The sequence below is a fragment of the Apteryx rowi genome, unplaced genomic scaffold, assembly GCF_003343035.1.
Source record: "Apteryx rowi isolate R43461 unplaced genomic scaffold, aptRow1 scaffold_25, whole genome shotgun sequence".
NCBI lineage: Eukaryota > Metazoa > Chordata > Aves > Apterygiformes > Apterygidae > Apteryx > Apteryx rowi.
The window spans coordinates 3236272-3254030 of record NW_020448863.1 but is presented as its reverse complement, the minus strand read 5'-3'; the positions used below and the strand labels follow the sequence as shown (position 1 = coordinate 3254030).

At 33.7% G+C, this 17759-nt stretch overlaps 1 protein-coding gene across 12 annotated transcripts in view; it reads right to left on the bottom strand.

Annotated features, from left to right (window-relative positions):
* The window catches only part of C2CD5 (C2 calcium dependent domain containing 5), a 79042-nt gene that overhangs the window by 45793 nt on the left and 15490 nt on the right, over positions 1 to 17759 (bottom strand). For 7 of the 12 annotated variants that reach the window (XM_026066914.1, XM_026066915.1, XM_026066920.1 and 4 more), the window contains 4 exons: positions 16368 to 16519; positions 13727 to 13921; positions 11138 to 11223; positions 5198 to 5306 (listed from right to left, as the gene is read on the bottom strand). In XM_026066914.1, the coding sequence (XP_025922699.1) occupies positions 5198 to 5306; positions 11138 to 11223; positions 13727 to 13921; positions 16368 to 16519 (542 nt within the window). Of the gene's footprint in view, positions 1 to 5197; positions 5307 to 11137; positions 11224 to 13726; positions 13922 to 16367; positions 16520 to 17492; positions 17618 to 17759 lie in introns of all 12 variants that reach the window. The other 5 variants (XM_026066921.1, XM_026066922.1, XM_026066923.1 and 2 more) reach the window with 2 other exon arrangements.

Genomic DNA, 17759 nt, shown 5'->3' with positions numbered 1-17759 from the left:
AAGAGGGATGTGGCACTACTGGAGCAAGTCCAGCGAAGGGCCACAAAGATGATTAGGGGACTGGAGCATCTCTCTTATGAGGAAAGGCTGAGAGAGCTGGGCCTGTTTAGCTTGGAGAAGAGAAGGCTGAGAGGGGATCTTAATATATACAAATATCTTAAGGGAGGGTGTCAAGGGGATGGAGCCAGACTCTTTTCAGTGGTGCCCAGTGACAGGACGCGAGGCAATGGGCACAAACTGAAACACAGACACTTCCATCTGAACATGAGGAAAACCTTTTTCACTGTGAGGGTGACAGAGCACTGGAACAGGTTGCCCAGAGAGGTTGTGGAGTCTCTTTCTCTGGAGATATTCAAAACCCGCCTGGACGCAATCCTGTGCAAAGTGCTCTAGGTGACCCTGCTTGAGCAGGGGGGTTGGACCAGATGATCTCCAGAGGTCCCTTCCAACCTCAACCATTCCGTGATGAAACAGCAGTATGCAAAAGCAGCCTCTACTTCACAAGTTCCTTACACTTGCTAAATAACCTTCCTTCCCTGCATTTATTCTCAAGGCAAGACTTTGGCAAAGGTCCAGTCTCCTGGATACAGAACTCCTTTCAGATTTTTATACTTAGAGTACATCTTTAACAGCCTTTTTCAGAAACAGGACCGTAGCATTTCTTCCACTGTATTATGTTCCCTCTTTTCTATGAATTTGAGCTCTTGACTATCTACTTTTATTTTGCATTCTTCTTGATCATCACCTTTTTATAATTGCTTTACAAAAACATTTAAAGAATTTTGCCAAACTCTTTTTGTCATTGAAAGCAATTCCAGAAGTTTAAGCAGTTTCTTTTCTGTCTATTCTCTTCCCTTCTTCACCAAATAAAGTTAGTCTCTACTTTGGCATGTGATTTTCTGGCATCCTCAAATCACAGTTCACTCTCCGCAATTTTTCACCACCATCAGAAGGTCTTGTTGCATCTTACACTCAATTAAACAAGTCCACTTGCCAAAGGTAAAAGAAAAAAAATAATAATAATAATCTTCAGATGTTACACAAGTTTGTCAGCAAACAAAAGATACCTGAATGCTTTCAAAAAGGAAAATAGTTTTAGCCTATTTACAGTTGGGAATACAGCCTTGCTAAGATGAACGGAATGTAATGATATAGTATTGTTCCCCTTAGACTGTATATATCCCTGTTCTCTTTCAGGCCAAGTATTATTAGCTGGCACATCACAGAGCTGGCAGGAAAGCTCTAAAGAGGGGAGATGAACAGAAATCTGCTTGGGCTTTTCAATGGTAATGAACCTGACAGCATAGTCATTCTTACAATCTAAGAACTGGATTAGCTTCTATGTAATTTGCAACTCTACTACAAAATCCACAATCCATCACAGGTCACTGATATAGTGACCGATCTACTGCCCTCCTTTTTTCTTGATATAGTAACACACCTAGCACTGCAAAAGAAACATACTTCCAGGCATATGAGCATGCCCTACTTAGTCCCTGCCCAGCAGGATAAATAGCAAAACCGTTACTAGAGAGCTCCTGACACATATGGAAGAAGAAGCAGGATTTTCTACAATAGGCAAGAGAAACACATACAGTTCTTAAAAGGGCATTAACTCTAAAATTAGTATATGATTTAGGCCTATTTACTCCAGAAGTTCTATATAACAACCACCTCTGGGTATAGCTGCATGCAATACAGATATGCATTCTTCTTCCTGTTTATCTCTAAACAATCTAGGTTACTGCCTTGGATAATCTGTCAAGGAATGAATTCACAATTTCTCCTTAGCTTTCTGTGGCTTACATTTCTGAATCACTTTCTAGCCTAGCTCAATATGTTTAGTGCCTGTACACATTTCATTTAGGCAACTATTCTAATAAAATTCTTCCATGGTAACATCCTCCTAGAAACTAGCTCAAAAAAGTAACAATTAAGTCAAACTTTTTGAAGTACCATACAAAATGCAAAAATTCTTCATTTAATATCTTGGAACAGGCTACGCTACACCAGTAATCTGAGAATTTCATAATACTATTCTTACACGGAAAGCAAAAATAAATTTAAAAGATTATAATAATTTAGGAAAGCAAATAAAATCCACAAAAACATAAAGCCTCAAAACTGTAATATTCCAGGACCAACAGGGATCTCAGTATAGAAAAGAATAAGGATACAAAAATGAGCCAAAGGTTTCATCTACTACCTGTGACTGAACTATTTGTAAACTGGAAAATATATAGAGACAATTTAAATTGAAGTTTAGAGAACAGCTGTTCAACTTCCAGAGACAACTGATACACAGATGCATTGCAGCAGAGAAGTAACAGGAAGGAAATTTTGTTTTGGGAAGAAATAAACCCCTACAGGTCACCTTTACATCCTTTCACTGGGTCAGCTTTAAAAACATCAGTAGTCGGCAAGCTCTACTGGCTTGCATATTCTACACAGAGAAGTTAAGTCTTTGTTTCTTCCAAGGTATCTTATGTTTCCAGAGGGAAAGGAAAAAAAATTGCCTTTATTTTCCCCCTTCCCGAAAAGGCCAGTACTTTATATAGCTTTTATGGGGACTCCATTATCAGCTCTTCCATTCTCTCTGCAGCTGTACACAGAAGTTACACACTTTGGTCCCTAAGACTGTGCAAAAATAGAATACGGGGGCTTTTTCGAGTTAGGTTTTAAAGTGATTTAGAAGTTCAAATAATAACATGGAAGTCCTGCAAGCTAATGTATTTCACAATACAAGATTTATGAACCAAGACACCCTGGACTACATATACCACTCTTCTTTCATAATAGATTGTTCTCCTCATCTGTTTTTTGTTCTCTCAGTCCATCTTTATGTCTGTTATTTAGAACAAACATGTTTATTGATTTCCTGAAATTATCAGAAGTATGGCTATTACTGAAGTGTAAGTTCATGAAAAAAAACACACCTGACAGCATCCCACTTGTATAAATGAGAATCTATTCTCTTTCCCTAAACTATTTGTTTTGCAGACACTGAGCTGAAAGCTACTAAGTAATAATCATCTGAATATTCAGCTTTCCAGATTGATATTAAATTATTCTTAATAATGCTATTTTATACTAAAACAATGTTTTACAATTTTAAAGGAAGCCTTTAAAAACATTAAAGCAAATAAGACACTGAGGTATTTGATAGTTTAACAGATTTAAATTTGAAGTATTAACCTAATATTATTCTACAGCATTTCTAAGAACTTCACTGAGCTGCCATAATTTCTGTCAGCATATGTAGTACTGAATGACTAGTAAAATACCTGAATTGAAACTATTCCAGTCTAGCAGTTTGTATGATCTTGTGTTACCCATAATTCCGACAAAGGCTGAGTTCAAAACAGCAAATTAGTAGATCAGTTATAGGAGCAGAATAGTGGGGGGGGGAGAAAAAAAAAAAAAAAAAACTACCAACAAGAACACAACTGACAACACCACTCCACAGGAACTGTAAAGACACAGACAGCAGAGTTAATAAGAGGCTGAAATAGAAACGGAAAAAGGAGCATGCTATAGCAAACTAGCACTAGGCGTGATCAAAGTGTACAGTATACAGCAATTACCGTATTATTCATTGGTTTTCAAACAACTCCTTAAAGTGTTCTTTCCTTCTCTATATTTTCCTATTTATTTACTTGCCAGTTTATGTCTCCTTTAATATTTTACAGACTTGACTCAATTGGTTAGTAAGATCACCACTATACCAGAATGTTTTTCTACTTCTTCCCCTTCCATCCCATAACCATGACCTTTTATTCTCTTTTTTTTGTTTTTGTTACTGTTTTGCAATATACTGAGTTGAAGTATCATGCATCTTACATTCACTTGTCAGGAGCAATCTAAAAATTCTACAAAAGTGCTGCAAAGAGCCACTTAATTGTGCAAATACACATATGCATCTCTTATTTCTTATCTTGCTTTCAGTCAGTYGGTAAAAATAAAAGAGGGCATAATGCAAGAAATTATTTTGGCAAACTTCTGAGCATAACTGACATCTTTTTAATTTTTTCTTAAATATATTTACAATACAGTAAACTTAGTATATAACATAGAAGTTACCTGTATCAGATTCATGCCAAAATACAGAAAGCTTAAGAGGACTTTGTGGCAAAGAAATACACATATGAATTATGTCTGGACATTTCTCTTAATCTTCTCTTCATTGTAGGGTCAAGAATAAAAGTTCAGAAGTAGGAAAAAAGAACAATACTATGTATTCGGATGTTTTAAAAATCCCTTAAAGTAGTTTTCTTGAATTAAGTCTGGGATTTTATTCCATGTTCTCTCTCAGTTTATTGAGTCTTTAGATCAGCAACAATTTAACTGGTTGCAGAACTGCTTGCAGGAAGAAGAAATAAATGGAAAAAAATTAAAATAGTTTTCTAAAAAGATGCATTTGCACAAACTTTATTACTCCTGGCTAGTGCATGCAAAACCACTACAGGTGTTACTTTTTTCTCTCACCTGCCCATGTTTTAAGAGTACTAATTAACTCCAACTTTCTCCAGAGTATCCCTCGCCACTTGTTCCAGTAAATATAACAAAGATTTCAGAGTCAAAAATAACTTAATTCTGATGTCAGAACTAGGACATGCAAAACATGCATGTTTCAGTACTGGAGYTCTCAAGTAAATACTAAACAAAAAATCTTAAAGCAGTGTTCTATATATGTTATTAAATAAAAATAGAAACAAAGTTGTAAAGTTTTTTTTTTTTTCCAAATGAGGTTAAAAACACGTATTGAGCTAAACTGTAGTGATTAGTCCTTAAGGATTGCAAGGAGCTGAAAATTAGAAAACATTTGTAGTTAAGATCAAGTATTTCATCTTGCTTCTGTTCTAATGGAAAGCTTGTATCAAATTTTAATATTAAGTAGTGGTCAAAAAATAACCAACCTCTTGATAATTCAAAAATAATTTTTGGTGCAAAGTTACTGGATTCAAAGTATTTTATTCTCATTAACTTGCTAGAAAGTTCTCACTAAAAACACACTCTCTGAAAGACTAATATTTTTCAAGCTGAAATGCCTGTCTGAAAAAGATTGCCTTCAATATACACTGTTAGCAGAAGTTTTTATAATATATAAATATTTTAATAGATATAACATTTCAAGACTAGAAATACAGGGACATTGTGATAAGACTCGACTTGGGAAAAATTTATTTTGTTAACGTACCAGGATTGTGAATGCGATCCAAGAGCTTCACAGAACGTGCACTGACAACACCACCAACATGGACAAGGAAGCCTGGTGGAAAGGCCGTCAAGGTAAAAAATGGAAATTCCTGTTATGATTAAAAACAAACATCAAATGACTGCTTAAAAAACACTGCTGACTGCCAAAAAACATGCAGTGAATTGAAAATCTCCTCAAAATTCAAGCAAAGCAGTTACATGAGGCTAAATGTCCTTCAGGCTTACCAAGCACTATGTAACCATATGTTTTCATATACTCAACACAACGTAATAAAAGCAGTATTCTACAATGTAAGAATACTTTTCCCCCATAGATTTGCAGCTCAAGAGGACAGTAATTAATAATCCAAACCTTGTATGTTAGCATTAACAAAGCCCCTATTAGTCCATTTTTAAGATGGCAGCTAAACAACAATTTTACTTTCATCAGCTGATACAAAATAAAATAACATTTTTCTACATTTTCTAGGGCTGTTAAAGCTGACGGTAGGTTGATCCTGAAGAACAGAGTAAAGCTAACTGCAATTTTGCAGGAATGATGCGTTATTATATAAAAGCATACCTAAAAAAGCTGGCACACTGATCTGCTAGTGTCATAAGCTCTAAATGTAACCAGTAATTATCCATTTTCTAGAATAAAGCATAAGTCTTTGAAACCTGATTTTAAGTTCTTAATCAAATTGAGGAAATTCACCTCCAATTTCATTTCCATAAATGAGTTTTACCAATCCTTAATGAAGGAGAAGAATCAATACTCAAGTTTCAGCAACTGTTCAAAAACACAGTTCATCCAAGAAACAGAGTAAAAAACAACAGTCCTTCTTCAGGACAAACATGGTGAGAAAAACCCTTCATATTCAAAGGTAGTGGGCCCAAAATTGGGAGATTTTATTTTGCATTTCTACAGAGATGTTCTATTAACTAATAAATATTACAGCATACTTATGGGGGAAAGGCAACAGATTTATGTTTGGCAATTCTGAATGCATGGGGCAAAAAAAAAAAAAAAAAATCATGCAGTCACGGTGGGTACAGTTATGATGACTGGTTAAATGGAAAAAATAAACATCATAATTTTATATGGGAGAAAGTGCAGAATAGATTCCTTTCTCACATACTTAAGGCACTTGCAACAGCATATCATTCAACTGAGCTTCTATCCAGACAGCATACATGCTGCAGAGAAGATGATCATGTTTCTTCCAGCAATACATGACATAAAACGCCCTCTTTACAAACTAAAGCTCAATATGGATTAAACCCCCCCCAAAACAAAAAACAAAAACACCTTCAGAGGGTGTAACCCCTTGAGAGGTTACTGGAACTCTCACAACGTCCTACAAACACTTTGCCAAGAATTTTGTTGGATTTTAATTTTTAAGTCTGGAAACCAAATGAAGAGACAAACTTTGAAATCAGTAACAATAGTATGGACAAATATAAGCAAAAAACAAATAATAAAATAATAAAAAAATACTGCAGTCATGCCTTATGAAGCAATTAAAAAGCAGGAAGATTTCACCATAGGACTCTGCAAACCTGCTTGGCTAATCTGTCTTCAGGAGCACAGAAAGATCTCTAGAGAGGGCTAGGGAAAAGATGCCACCAGAAGGTTCCACCAGATCACAAAGTGCTTTTCAAATTACCAGAGCAGCCAGAAAGTCCTGACTACAACACAGCCTAGACTCCTTCTCTGTATGTCTTTCGTGACAAAAAAAGGAAAAATTCCAGTATATCATCACTTTGTTAGAACCCGCTTTCATTCCAGCTTTATAGATCAAGCTTTAAGAGATTCACAAGTATACTGATATTTTTCCCTGTGTAAATCTATTGCACTCATTTAAATTAACATAAATGTTTGATCAGTCCCCTGAATACAGTTATCCCACATTAATGACATTAAAAATTAATAATTAGCTTTTCCAGAACTATAGAAATCAATAGTTTACTGCATATGCAATCTTAAATTACATTAAGCCTATACTACATTTATATACAAGTGTGTGTGTGTATATATATATATATATTTTATATATTTATATTACACTGAAGCAATATGTAGTGAAAAATCAAAGCAAAAGATACGTCATGCTCTAAAGAATAACCAAATCTCATGCTTTTTAATCTGTCTGGAAATTCAGAAGTTACTTCTGTTTTTAATGCATTTTTGTAAGTCTGTGTACTGAAAAAATTTTAACATATTCAAACTTCCACTCCGCCTATATTTCCTATATTACAAACCACAAATAAAATTTTAAAGTAATAAATATGGTTTTGTCCCAACCAATATACTCAGACATATGGATAATTGCAAGTCTATATTATGAGATATGCTTAAATTAGACCTAAACTCTATTGGAATGATTTGGATATTGGTATTGGATATTGATATTGGAGCCACATACACAGTGTAGATAACTGACTTACTGAACCTCTGCTCTTACTCCATTAAGAACGTCTCTTTCATTCTGACACAGAGGGAATTTCGTCACTATGCATGGCGGATACCGCAGTGTGGCTTTTCCTCCCCACTTTTTTAAATCATTTAGATATTTTTTTATTGTTTGCAAATACAAGTTCATCCTCAACTATGTGTGGTACTCTGTAATACTTCCAAATTTTAAAGCTATACTTATCGCATGGAAAATAGAATCTGTAAGAACCAGATGCAGTATTTCTATGCTACAGTTTTCTTCTATTCCTGCAATTTGCAATGGACTATCTTTAAAACAAAACAAAGAAAGCATAAAATAATCCCCATATTTCAGAAGACATGATAATCTGAATTTTAAAAATGTGCCACTGAAAACAGTCAATCATTTTACCAATGCCAATTCACTATGTCATCTCAGAGTCACTGACTGCAAAGATTCTGAAAGAACTGTCACTGGTTTAATTCTTGTAACAACGTAGGTATAACTGCCATTTGCAGAAAGTTTGGTAAGGTTGCAAAAAAGTCTACATTTGTTTAATACAATACTTAAAAATATTTGTGTTTACACATACATGTATTGCTAGTATTCTTTTTTAATTGCATTTTATACAAATACACACAAAATAATGAAAAAGCACATGGAACAAGGCTATACACACATTTCTTTTGGCGTTAGTGCCATCTTAAGCAATTCTCAGTCTCCCGCCTACCCAATTATTCATTCCCATCACTGCACCACTCCCTCAGATAATGCTTATAATGTTCAGATATGTTGATAGAGCTTTATGGGGTGAATCAAACAAGCAACTGATCCATATTAAAATATTATTAATTTTCTGGTTGAATTATTTTTTTTCATAACACATTCACTGAACCATCTCATGGGGTGACCAAACAATTATTTAATTGTTTTTCCAGCTGAACTGAGAGGATGGGCTTTTAGTAATAAGAAGTCGCTGGAAAGAAGAGATGCTTAAGTCAGCATTTCAGCCAAAAGAATCATACACAGAACTGCATTCTGACACAACAGCTCTCTAGCAGTGCTCTTCAGAGATGGAGATCAATGCATATACATTTTGAAAAGGAAGCAGTAAAGACTCTCTCAAGCACTTGCAGAATGCAAACATGGGAAAAAAAATAGCATTTGTCCAAGCTGAGGTCAGAGATACAAAATACAATTAAGAGCAGCATTTGGACATTTGTACAAAAACATAAGGCTAATTTTTCACCATTAAAGTAAGCTCAAATTTGCCCAATAACAGGGATATAATAAATATATTTATAGTTAAAAATATAGTCCAAGATAGCTGTGCTATAGTTACAACTACTATCAATATGCATATTGCGAATTGCTAAAAATATATTAATATAAAATGTAATGTGCATATGAGTTTTCCAAGGCTGGTGTATTTTTTCAGGAAAAAATTTAGCAAGGTTACCCTTACAACAAAATCTGTTATGATTTATAATTTGCGTTAAAAGTGATACACCAAAACCACACACTATTAAAAAAAACCTAAGGGAATGTCCAGTTAAAGGAATCATTTGTAATGTCATAACAGTATAATATACCCAAATATCTGAACGTAAGTCTCAAAAGAACTTACTGTATTTCTAATATCATGAAAATGCAATATACATTTCAAATTTATTCCTTCTTATGTTTTCCTAAACAAATGCTACCCTAGTACAGACAGATACTTAAAGTGCACTATTTATGTGCATAATATTAAAACAGACAAGTTATATTATGAACTCCAAAGACATTTTGAGCTAAATGTCTCTCTCCCTGCATCCTTGTTATTCATTCTAGTTAAGTAACTGAAAGAGAAGTAACTGTAGCAAAAGAAATATCCAGTATGAAATTTTCAGAAAAGCATTATGACCACATTTTCGGTATCAATTACAGTCCACATGCTTTGCAATGACATCATTATCTTAACATTAATAACAGATCCAATATGTTTCCAACCCATTTTACCATATTTTCTTCACGAGGCAATATAAGGTCTTAACAGAACAAGATGCAAAACATTCAAGCTCTAAAAATACCTTAAGTGTTCTTACTTTACAAATTTTAAATGTTTTTAGAAAGCTTTCTAAAGAAATAACAGATTTGCCATGAAATGTCTAAAATGCTAGCAGAGACAAGGGTACACAGAGAAAAGAATCTTTTTAAAGTGTAGGTTTATTTTCAAACTAAAACATTAAAAGCAAAAAGCCATGGATTTCTATTTAAAGAGAAATTAAAATTTTAATTGAAATGTACAAACATGCGAAATATTAGTTATGACAAAATATGCCAATTTGATAACGGTCTTTAAAAAAAGGCAGAACAAAAATATAAAAACCCTGCATGAACAAGATTGCAAAGAAATCTGTCAAAACATTACAAAAAAACAGAAACTTCAAATGATTGTTCAAAAATTAGAAATCCTCAATACAAGAAAAAAGGGCTACAAAGAAGTCACAATGTTTTGGAACATACCCGCCTTCTACAGAACCTATGAGGCGATCCTCCCTTAGCAATGGATAACACAAAAAATAAAAAGAGAATCATCCACTTACTCAAAACAGTAGTTATTCACTTATATTTCACAGATGTAGCTGATTTTGTTTTCAAAAATACATGTAGTTCTAAGTAAGTAGTTCAGATAGAGAGAAATTCTAATTAAATTAAAATTTCCAAAGGGCAACACATCCAAATTTCTTCCTTCAAGGGACTTCACTAATAACAACATTTTGACAACAACAGTATATTTTATTTATTTTTATATAAATATATATCAAGGAAACATTCCAAAATTAACAGCACTGTTTTTACTGTGCATCTATCCACTGTAAACTGACAAAATAAAAATAGATGGTGTTTCTTAATCTCGCAGAGGTTCTTCTAAAAATCTGTAACCCTTTAAAGCCCTTTTATTGTTTCAGAATCTTTTTTTTTTTTTTTTAAGAGTCATACATAGACTACATGCACACAGTTTCATGTAACAGAATCCAGGCTGAATTATGCTACCAATTTTATTTTTTCAAAACTAAAAGTTTTCTCAACTATAAATGGAATTTTCACCTTGTTTAAAGCTACTGCAATATTTCTCAGTTCTAGTTCTATAAAATTTAATTAAATACAAGCTGGTAAAGTATTAAACTGACATGTGCATCAGTAATTTACAAAGACTAAATAACAGTAATTTTTGCTACAACTGTTTCTTACACTACCAGCTATAATCATTGGAGTGCTGTGAACATTACACTTATTTGCTCCACTCTTTTCTTAACGCTTTAGTAATGTAATAAACTTCAGTATCATTTGTATATAAAAAAGGCTATTAAATGTTCAACATATGCAGACGCAAAAGCCAGACATAGAAGTTATGCCTATTTTTCAAATAAGCTAACAAGAAACATTTACCTTACTAAAAACTAAATTTTCACTTTAGTAAATCAGAAATATAAGTATAAAATACTTCATGTATGCCTTACCCTTTGTTCCAGAGCTGACTGAGTCTGTTGTCTTAAAAGAGTTTTAAATGGCCCCCCTTCTTTTCCAGCACTCCCACTGCCCATTCCTGAAGAGTATCAGTACAAATAACATCCAAAGAAACATATGTTATAATCTGTATCAAACTTGGATTTAAAGATACACAAAATCACGATTGAAAACACAGTCAAACTATCAAAAAAAATTTAGGTTTTGTAATGAAAGTGCTGAGCATCACAGTTTAAGGGTTTTTTTGTTTGTTTGTTTTTGTTTTTTTTTTTTAAACACAACTAGCAGTGCTGTTAAGCTTTATGGATTTGGGCAAAAAAAATCCTGATCCAAGATCTTTTTTGTGCTGCCAATGTGAAGTAAAAAACTTCAATACAAAGCATTAGAAACTTGGTCTTGCAACTCTTACTTATAACATATAGCTTGATTTATTTTTTTTTGCCACTATTGGGAATTTTTGTCTATGATTTCAATAAATAAAGATCCACCTTCTCTGTTTTTCCACAGGAAGTTCCTGCACAATCAGAGTTTCAGCCCTTATGAAAAAGTATTGCAAGTCACCATTAGATTCCACACTGCTGAACAATCTCTCTTATCCAGATTCTTCTACAGTTAGGTACATCTTTCTACCTACATTATCAGTTAAAAAAAAAAAAAAAAAAAACCTATCTTTTCAAGAGTTTCAGAGCCACTAAATCCTCTTCCTAATCACTGGGAGAAGGCTGTACACATAATTTCAGTAGAAGCTTTATACTGCATGATTGGGACTAAACATAAAATTGCAAAAGTAACGTACATCTTTTGATTTGAAAAGTAAACTCAAAAAAAATTTTTTTTTTCCTTTAACATCCATGCAATGAAATATTCACTCATCTGTTCCATTCAGATCAGCTAAGGACTACTGCTAAGCATTTAAAACTGCCACATTTATTTCATTACTATATTTTCACACATACAACCTGCAGGGTATCTGTAAATAAAAACAAGAAATGAACTCTGATTTAGAGTAATATGGGTAATATGGGGGGATTTTTATCCCATCTCTGATCTTACTACCCTATTCCCAGTACTTCCACCAGTTGTCTTCTCCCTTTCTTTCACAACTTTTACTCCTTCCCCCAATATGGAAGCTTCTCTAAAGAGCTGGGAAGTTTATCAGATACACAGTCATATTTGCTACAGAAGGATCTGTTATCAGGGAGCTATACTTTTAAGGGGGTGTGGCGAGATGCAGGTTATATGTATGACAATACGGTATTTCTCTATGGTTACAAATAACAAAAATAAAAAATAAAAAAAACACATACCAAGATTGTGTTTTTCCTAAAATAAACACAATGCTGGCGAATCAGAATTTCTGGAAAGCATTTCATGCCTAAAAACATACTATCATTGGTATTTCTTGTATCTAAAGCCTTCGGTGCTAATTTGACAAAGCAAAAACAAACACTTAAGTTATCTAGGAAAGCACTAAGAAAAGCAAAGAACAAAGAACCAAAGAAGTGTCAGGAGCAAGATGTAATACAGACACACCACAATGCAAACAGTTATAAATGAAAACAAGATTTTTTCCAAAAATTATAACTAATTTCATATAACAGTTCCTTGCTAGTTTCCTTTCTCTTCTGATTAAGCATCTAGTAAACATGAGTGAGATTTTATATGTAAACAGGAATTTATTTGTTTGTTTTTAACCAAACACAGGGAAAACTGGAAATAATACTGGACTTTATGTATGTTAATTAATTCCTAACATTTTCAAAAATGACTAACTATCATTACCATATATAAATATATATATATAAATATTGTAATTGTTATCAAATATTTTTAGCTGTTCTTGGATAAGGAAACAAAAAATTAGCATCTGGATAGTCCCATTAGACAAGATTAAATTAGTTTCTATTATTTGGTATTGATTCTAAATATCATTTTCGGGACTATATAACATTAAATACAGACAAGCATGGCATAAATACTGGATGTGAAAAACTCAAAAAAACCCCAAAACAATTAAAACAGTTTCTACAGAAAAAGAAAAGTAGTAGTATCAACTATTTAATTTAAACTTATGAAAATAATGCATGTCAGTGAAATGGAAAAGGAGGCAGTACAAATACAAAGTTTGTATGGACTCAGTTTGAAACACATTAAAGAGCAGAGTTGCTAGCCATCTGATGGCCAGATTTCAATAATTATGAATGAATTAATGAGCAAGTGCTTGTTCCATGCAAAATACAGGAACAAACTGAAGGGAATGGGGGGGGGGGAGGAGTTATTTTAGTCCAATTACCAATATGAAAGGAAATTTTGATATGGAAGCAAGAAAGTTCAGTAGGATAAACTACATATTTGTTTCAAATCCTGTAAGACAAGAAGTTCAGAAGCTGTTAAAAGCCTCTGGAGCACAGGTAAGAGGTGGTATGAATAGTCATGTAGCCAGCAGTTTTCAGAGGTTAATTTACCAAAAAAAAAAAAAAGGGGGGGGGTTATAGAAGGCTGTGTGCTAAATGCCCCCTCATCAAATAACAACAACATTTTCTTAAAAGTCCATTTAAAAGGCCATAATACATTGATCCTACCAGAAGCAGCCAGAAGCAGCTCTTCAGTGAAAGAAACACTTTTCCTCAGAACAACTGGGCTGACATGGCTAGAATGTAGCAGGTTAAGGCTAGACCCCAAGAGGAGGAGACAGGACTTTTTAAGATGTGGGGAATCACAAGAGAGTGTAGGGGAGCTGGGAAACAGGAAAATCCTAGGTCCCTGGGGGGAAGGTGCTGTGAAGGAAAGTAACAGAGACAAAAAGATGTAGATTCAGAAGATGACTAAAGAAACGGAAGAAATCAAAATGAAGCAAATACAAAAAAAAAAAAAAAAATTATCCAAATGAACCAACACTTACTGCTAAATCATTTCTCAGCATAGAAAGAAATGGAATGACAATACAGTTCCACAATGTGAGTGAGAAGCATGTTATCACAAATCATGAAGCAGCTGTTTTGAAATTTATTAGTTTTATTAAAAAGTCATGGTAAGCTAACATGTATTTTAGATTTGATACAAAATTTTAAAATAAATACTATGGAATAAAAGCTAAGTAACATATTCTTCTCACACACTTAACCTGATTGTTTTCCTTAATTAGATGTAAAAAGTTCTCTTTTCTGGAAAATAAGTCATGAATTTAAGTTATGCTTTTTAGAGTCTTGCATCTTGTAAATTATAAATTCACATATAAAAAAAAAAAGGAGTTCCCATCTCAATTTCCTCCACACATATACTACTTCACGTATTACCTTGTTAAAATATGTAATGCTTTTTTTTTTTTTTGGTCAGTCTAGTATTTCTGTTAGTTTGCAGTGGCATAAAATATATCAATATTCACAGAAGAAATCTAACTCCAAACCAAAACAAGCTTTCTCAGCACAGAAAAATTTCCCCTCAAATTTAGACCAGATGTAGACCAGAATGGATAATGCAATCACAACTGAATTTTATAAAAGAAACTAAGGTAATATTCTCCTGATTTGGAACTACTGAAGACAAAATGCTTAAGAAGATCCAAATTTCAGTCTCTTCTATTCAGTTACTCATATTATGAAATTGTGGTATCTGTGCTCTTTTTCCAGCTTAGTCTCCATCTCATAAGCATGTAAATATAATAGCTATCTGACAAGAAATGAGGAGGAATATTGCATACTGAAAAAAAAATTAATTTAAAAAAAAATCAGAAAATATTTGACTTTTCACATCACCTGAGTAACAGATTATCTCAAATTTGATAATGTTTTGTGTGTTACATCAGAAGTTTGATATACTTTCTTTAAACTAACATAACCAACTTTCACACGGAGATATTCCAACTTAGAAACAGTCTTTAGGACAGGACTTCAGGACCTTTAGATTTAGAGATGACCATTTACATTGCATTTAAATACTTTACAGAGCAGGATCCTTACCATGAAAATCTGGTCAAATGAAAGAAACACATTTTCAAGTACTCAGTAAAACAAACATATGAATTAATGGTATAAGCATCCAGTTTTAATTTTACATCCTTAAAACTCATGACCACCACAGGTTTTCCGCAAAACTGTCATCAATTACACAAAAGGGAAAAAAAAGTTGGTTTTGTTTTTTGGTTTTTCTTGTTTGTTTGTTTTAAGAGGATAGAGAAGATGTTACTGAGAAAGACAGCTTCCTAACTGGGAACATTTGTCAATGAAATGTTGAAGAATAACAACCTGGGTAAACTATAACTGCATTCAAATGCAACATTTAACTTCTCTGCTTGGAAAAATTCTTGAAAGAGGTGCTATCAGGTAAAGTTATCAGGATCAAATTTAATATACTTTAAAATTGTCATGAATAGATGGAGACAAGAATGTTCTGAGCTTCATATACCACAATTTAAAATACCATTTAAGAAGTAAGCCAATTTTTACAAACAATATTGCAACATATTTTGCCCTAGAGTGGAAAAACTCAAGGTACTGAGTATATAACAGAAAATAAACAGAATACAACTCTGAGTTGTGCTGACATTATCACTGACACGATTCAAACCATAAATTAAAAATCTAAAGGAGGGGAGAAGGAAAAAAAATAAGTTAAAAAAATTATGATAAACCAATGGATAAAGAAAAATGCTTTCAGAAGATGTTCTGAGTATAATTTAAGTTACTTTCAAAATGTATACTGTGTACTTAAAGCCATTCCGTATACTAAGAAAATTAAACAGACAGCAGACGATACATTTCTAATATCACATTTGCAAAAAGGAGTTAAAAAAAAAATCACAGAGATATGTATATAAAGATACACTTATAGTATAATAAATTAGGCTTGAAGGTTACATAGTAAGATCCCTCTCTCTCTCTTAACATATTATGGTGAGAAATAAATTCCCATAGTTTGTAATATGAAGTGGAGGAAATAAGAAAGAGACAATTGCTTAGGACTCCCTTAATACTTTGAGATGTCATATTTCAGCTTGGATACAGTTGTGTTACGAATGTCATTTAATGCTATCCATAATAGTGGACATATAGACAAGTCATAAGTTATCAGCCTAAAGAAAGTCTTTAAAGCTCTAGTTGTGCTATCTGAAGTCTCCAATTTCCACATCACTGATAACTTAAATGCCAAAAAGCAAAAGGGGGTCAAATGAAAATATAAAGAGAGAAACACAAATTAACCAAAAAGTGGGTGGAAGCGCCTTACCAGTTTTGGGTGTCAAACTCAAATCTGTGTCAGAAGAAGAGGACTGTCGACTGTAGGACTTGGAAGGTGAAAAGGAATAGGTTTGGTTTTTCAGAGGGGTGGAGGGTCCTGATGAATGAGTATTGGGATTGGGATCTTCATTGAAGGGAATCCTGCCAGAAGAAGGTGGAAACATATTCAGTAATCCTGTGCCAAAGGACCTGGCTGACAGCAGCATGATCCAAACACCAGGATGGGATTGGGGCAGGGCCAACAGCTATTCCTTAAGTGCAAGACTGGGGATGAGGCCATAGGCAAAGAAATGCTGTTTACCCATTCAGCATTCTATTGCTAAATGCTGTAAATCTACAATGAAACAATTAAGCCAAATGGAAGGCATGAGATGTGACCAAAAAATTATATATATGCAAAAGAAAAATTAAAAACACTTTATGGCTTAAAAATCCGATCAAATGCACAATGCTTTGAGTTAGTTTAATAAAGAAAATAATGATCTCAAATTATATTTGTGTTTATACATATTCATACATTTATGTATATACACACATATTTTTTTAAAAAGTTTCCTTATCCTATAGCATCAGCAGCATGCCACAGCTAAAAACAGCAAAGAAGAAACCCTTTTTGGGAACAACTATATTGACAGAGTTTACTTATGCACAGAATGACTTACCTGCTCTCCAGAACTATCTCTTCCACAAGTGGCACATACTCTTCCTATAACCATTTTAAAACTTAAGTACCATATCTGAATTAAGATTAAAAACAATTATGAACTCCAATCAAAACACTTCCCTCAGTAGCTGTAGAAATAACTAATGTTACCCAGATTTACCAACTTTTTTTGTTTTGTTTTTTTAATGTGCTACTTACTAAAAGAAAAAAAGAGAAGAGTGTGGCTTTGTGGAAGAGACTCTGAGGATACACTCATTTCCAAGAAACTATTGCCTTTGTTTCAGCAGCTGAACACAGTAGTTCTTCACTGACAATAGAAGGAGTCTCCATGAGAAAATGAAGGAGAAAAGATGGGTGGTACCTGCCTACACTGCCTGCCTGCCTGCACTTTGCGACCACTGTGCCTGTGGCCTGCCTCTCCCCAGCTCTTGAGTCTGAGCAGTCTCGTACCAGTGTAGATGAGAGTGGGAACAGACACAGAGAAGTTCTGAGTAAGTCGTGAGCCAGTAGCAGTGTGAATTGGGCTGTTGTGAGTCGAGCGGCATCCATGGCTTGGCGGATGAACCAGCGGAGACCTGAGAGAATTTGCAGCCAAGGTGGAAGAAAAGAAAACAATACATACAACAGGTTGCAAAGTTATGTTATAAATGATCTCAGGGAGGTTTAGCTAGAAGAGATATATTATTTTAAGCAGACACTAAGAACTAACTCCTAGCA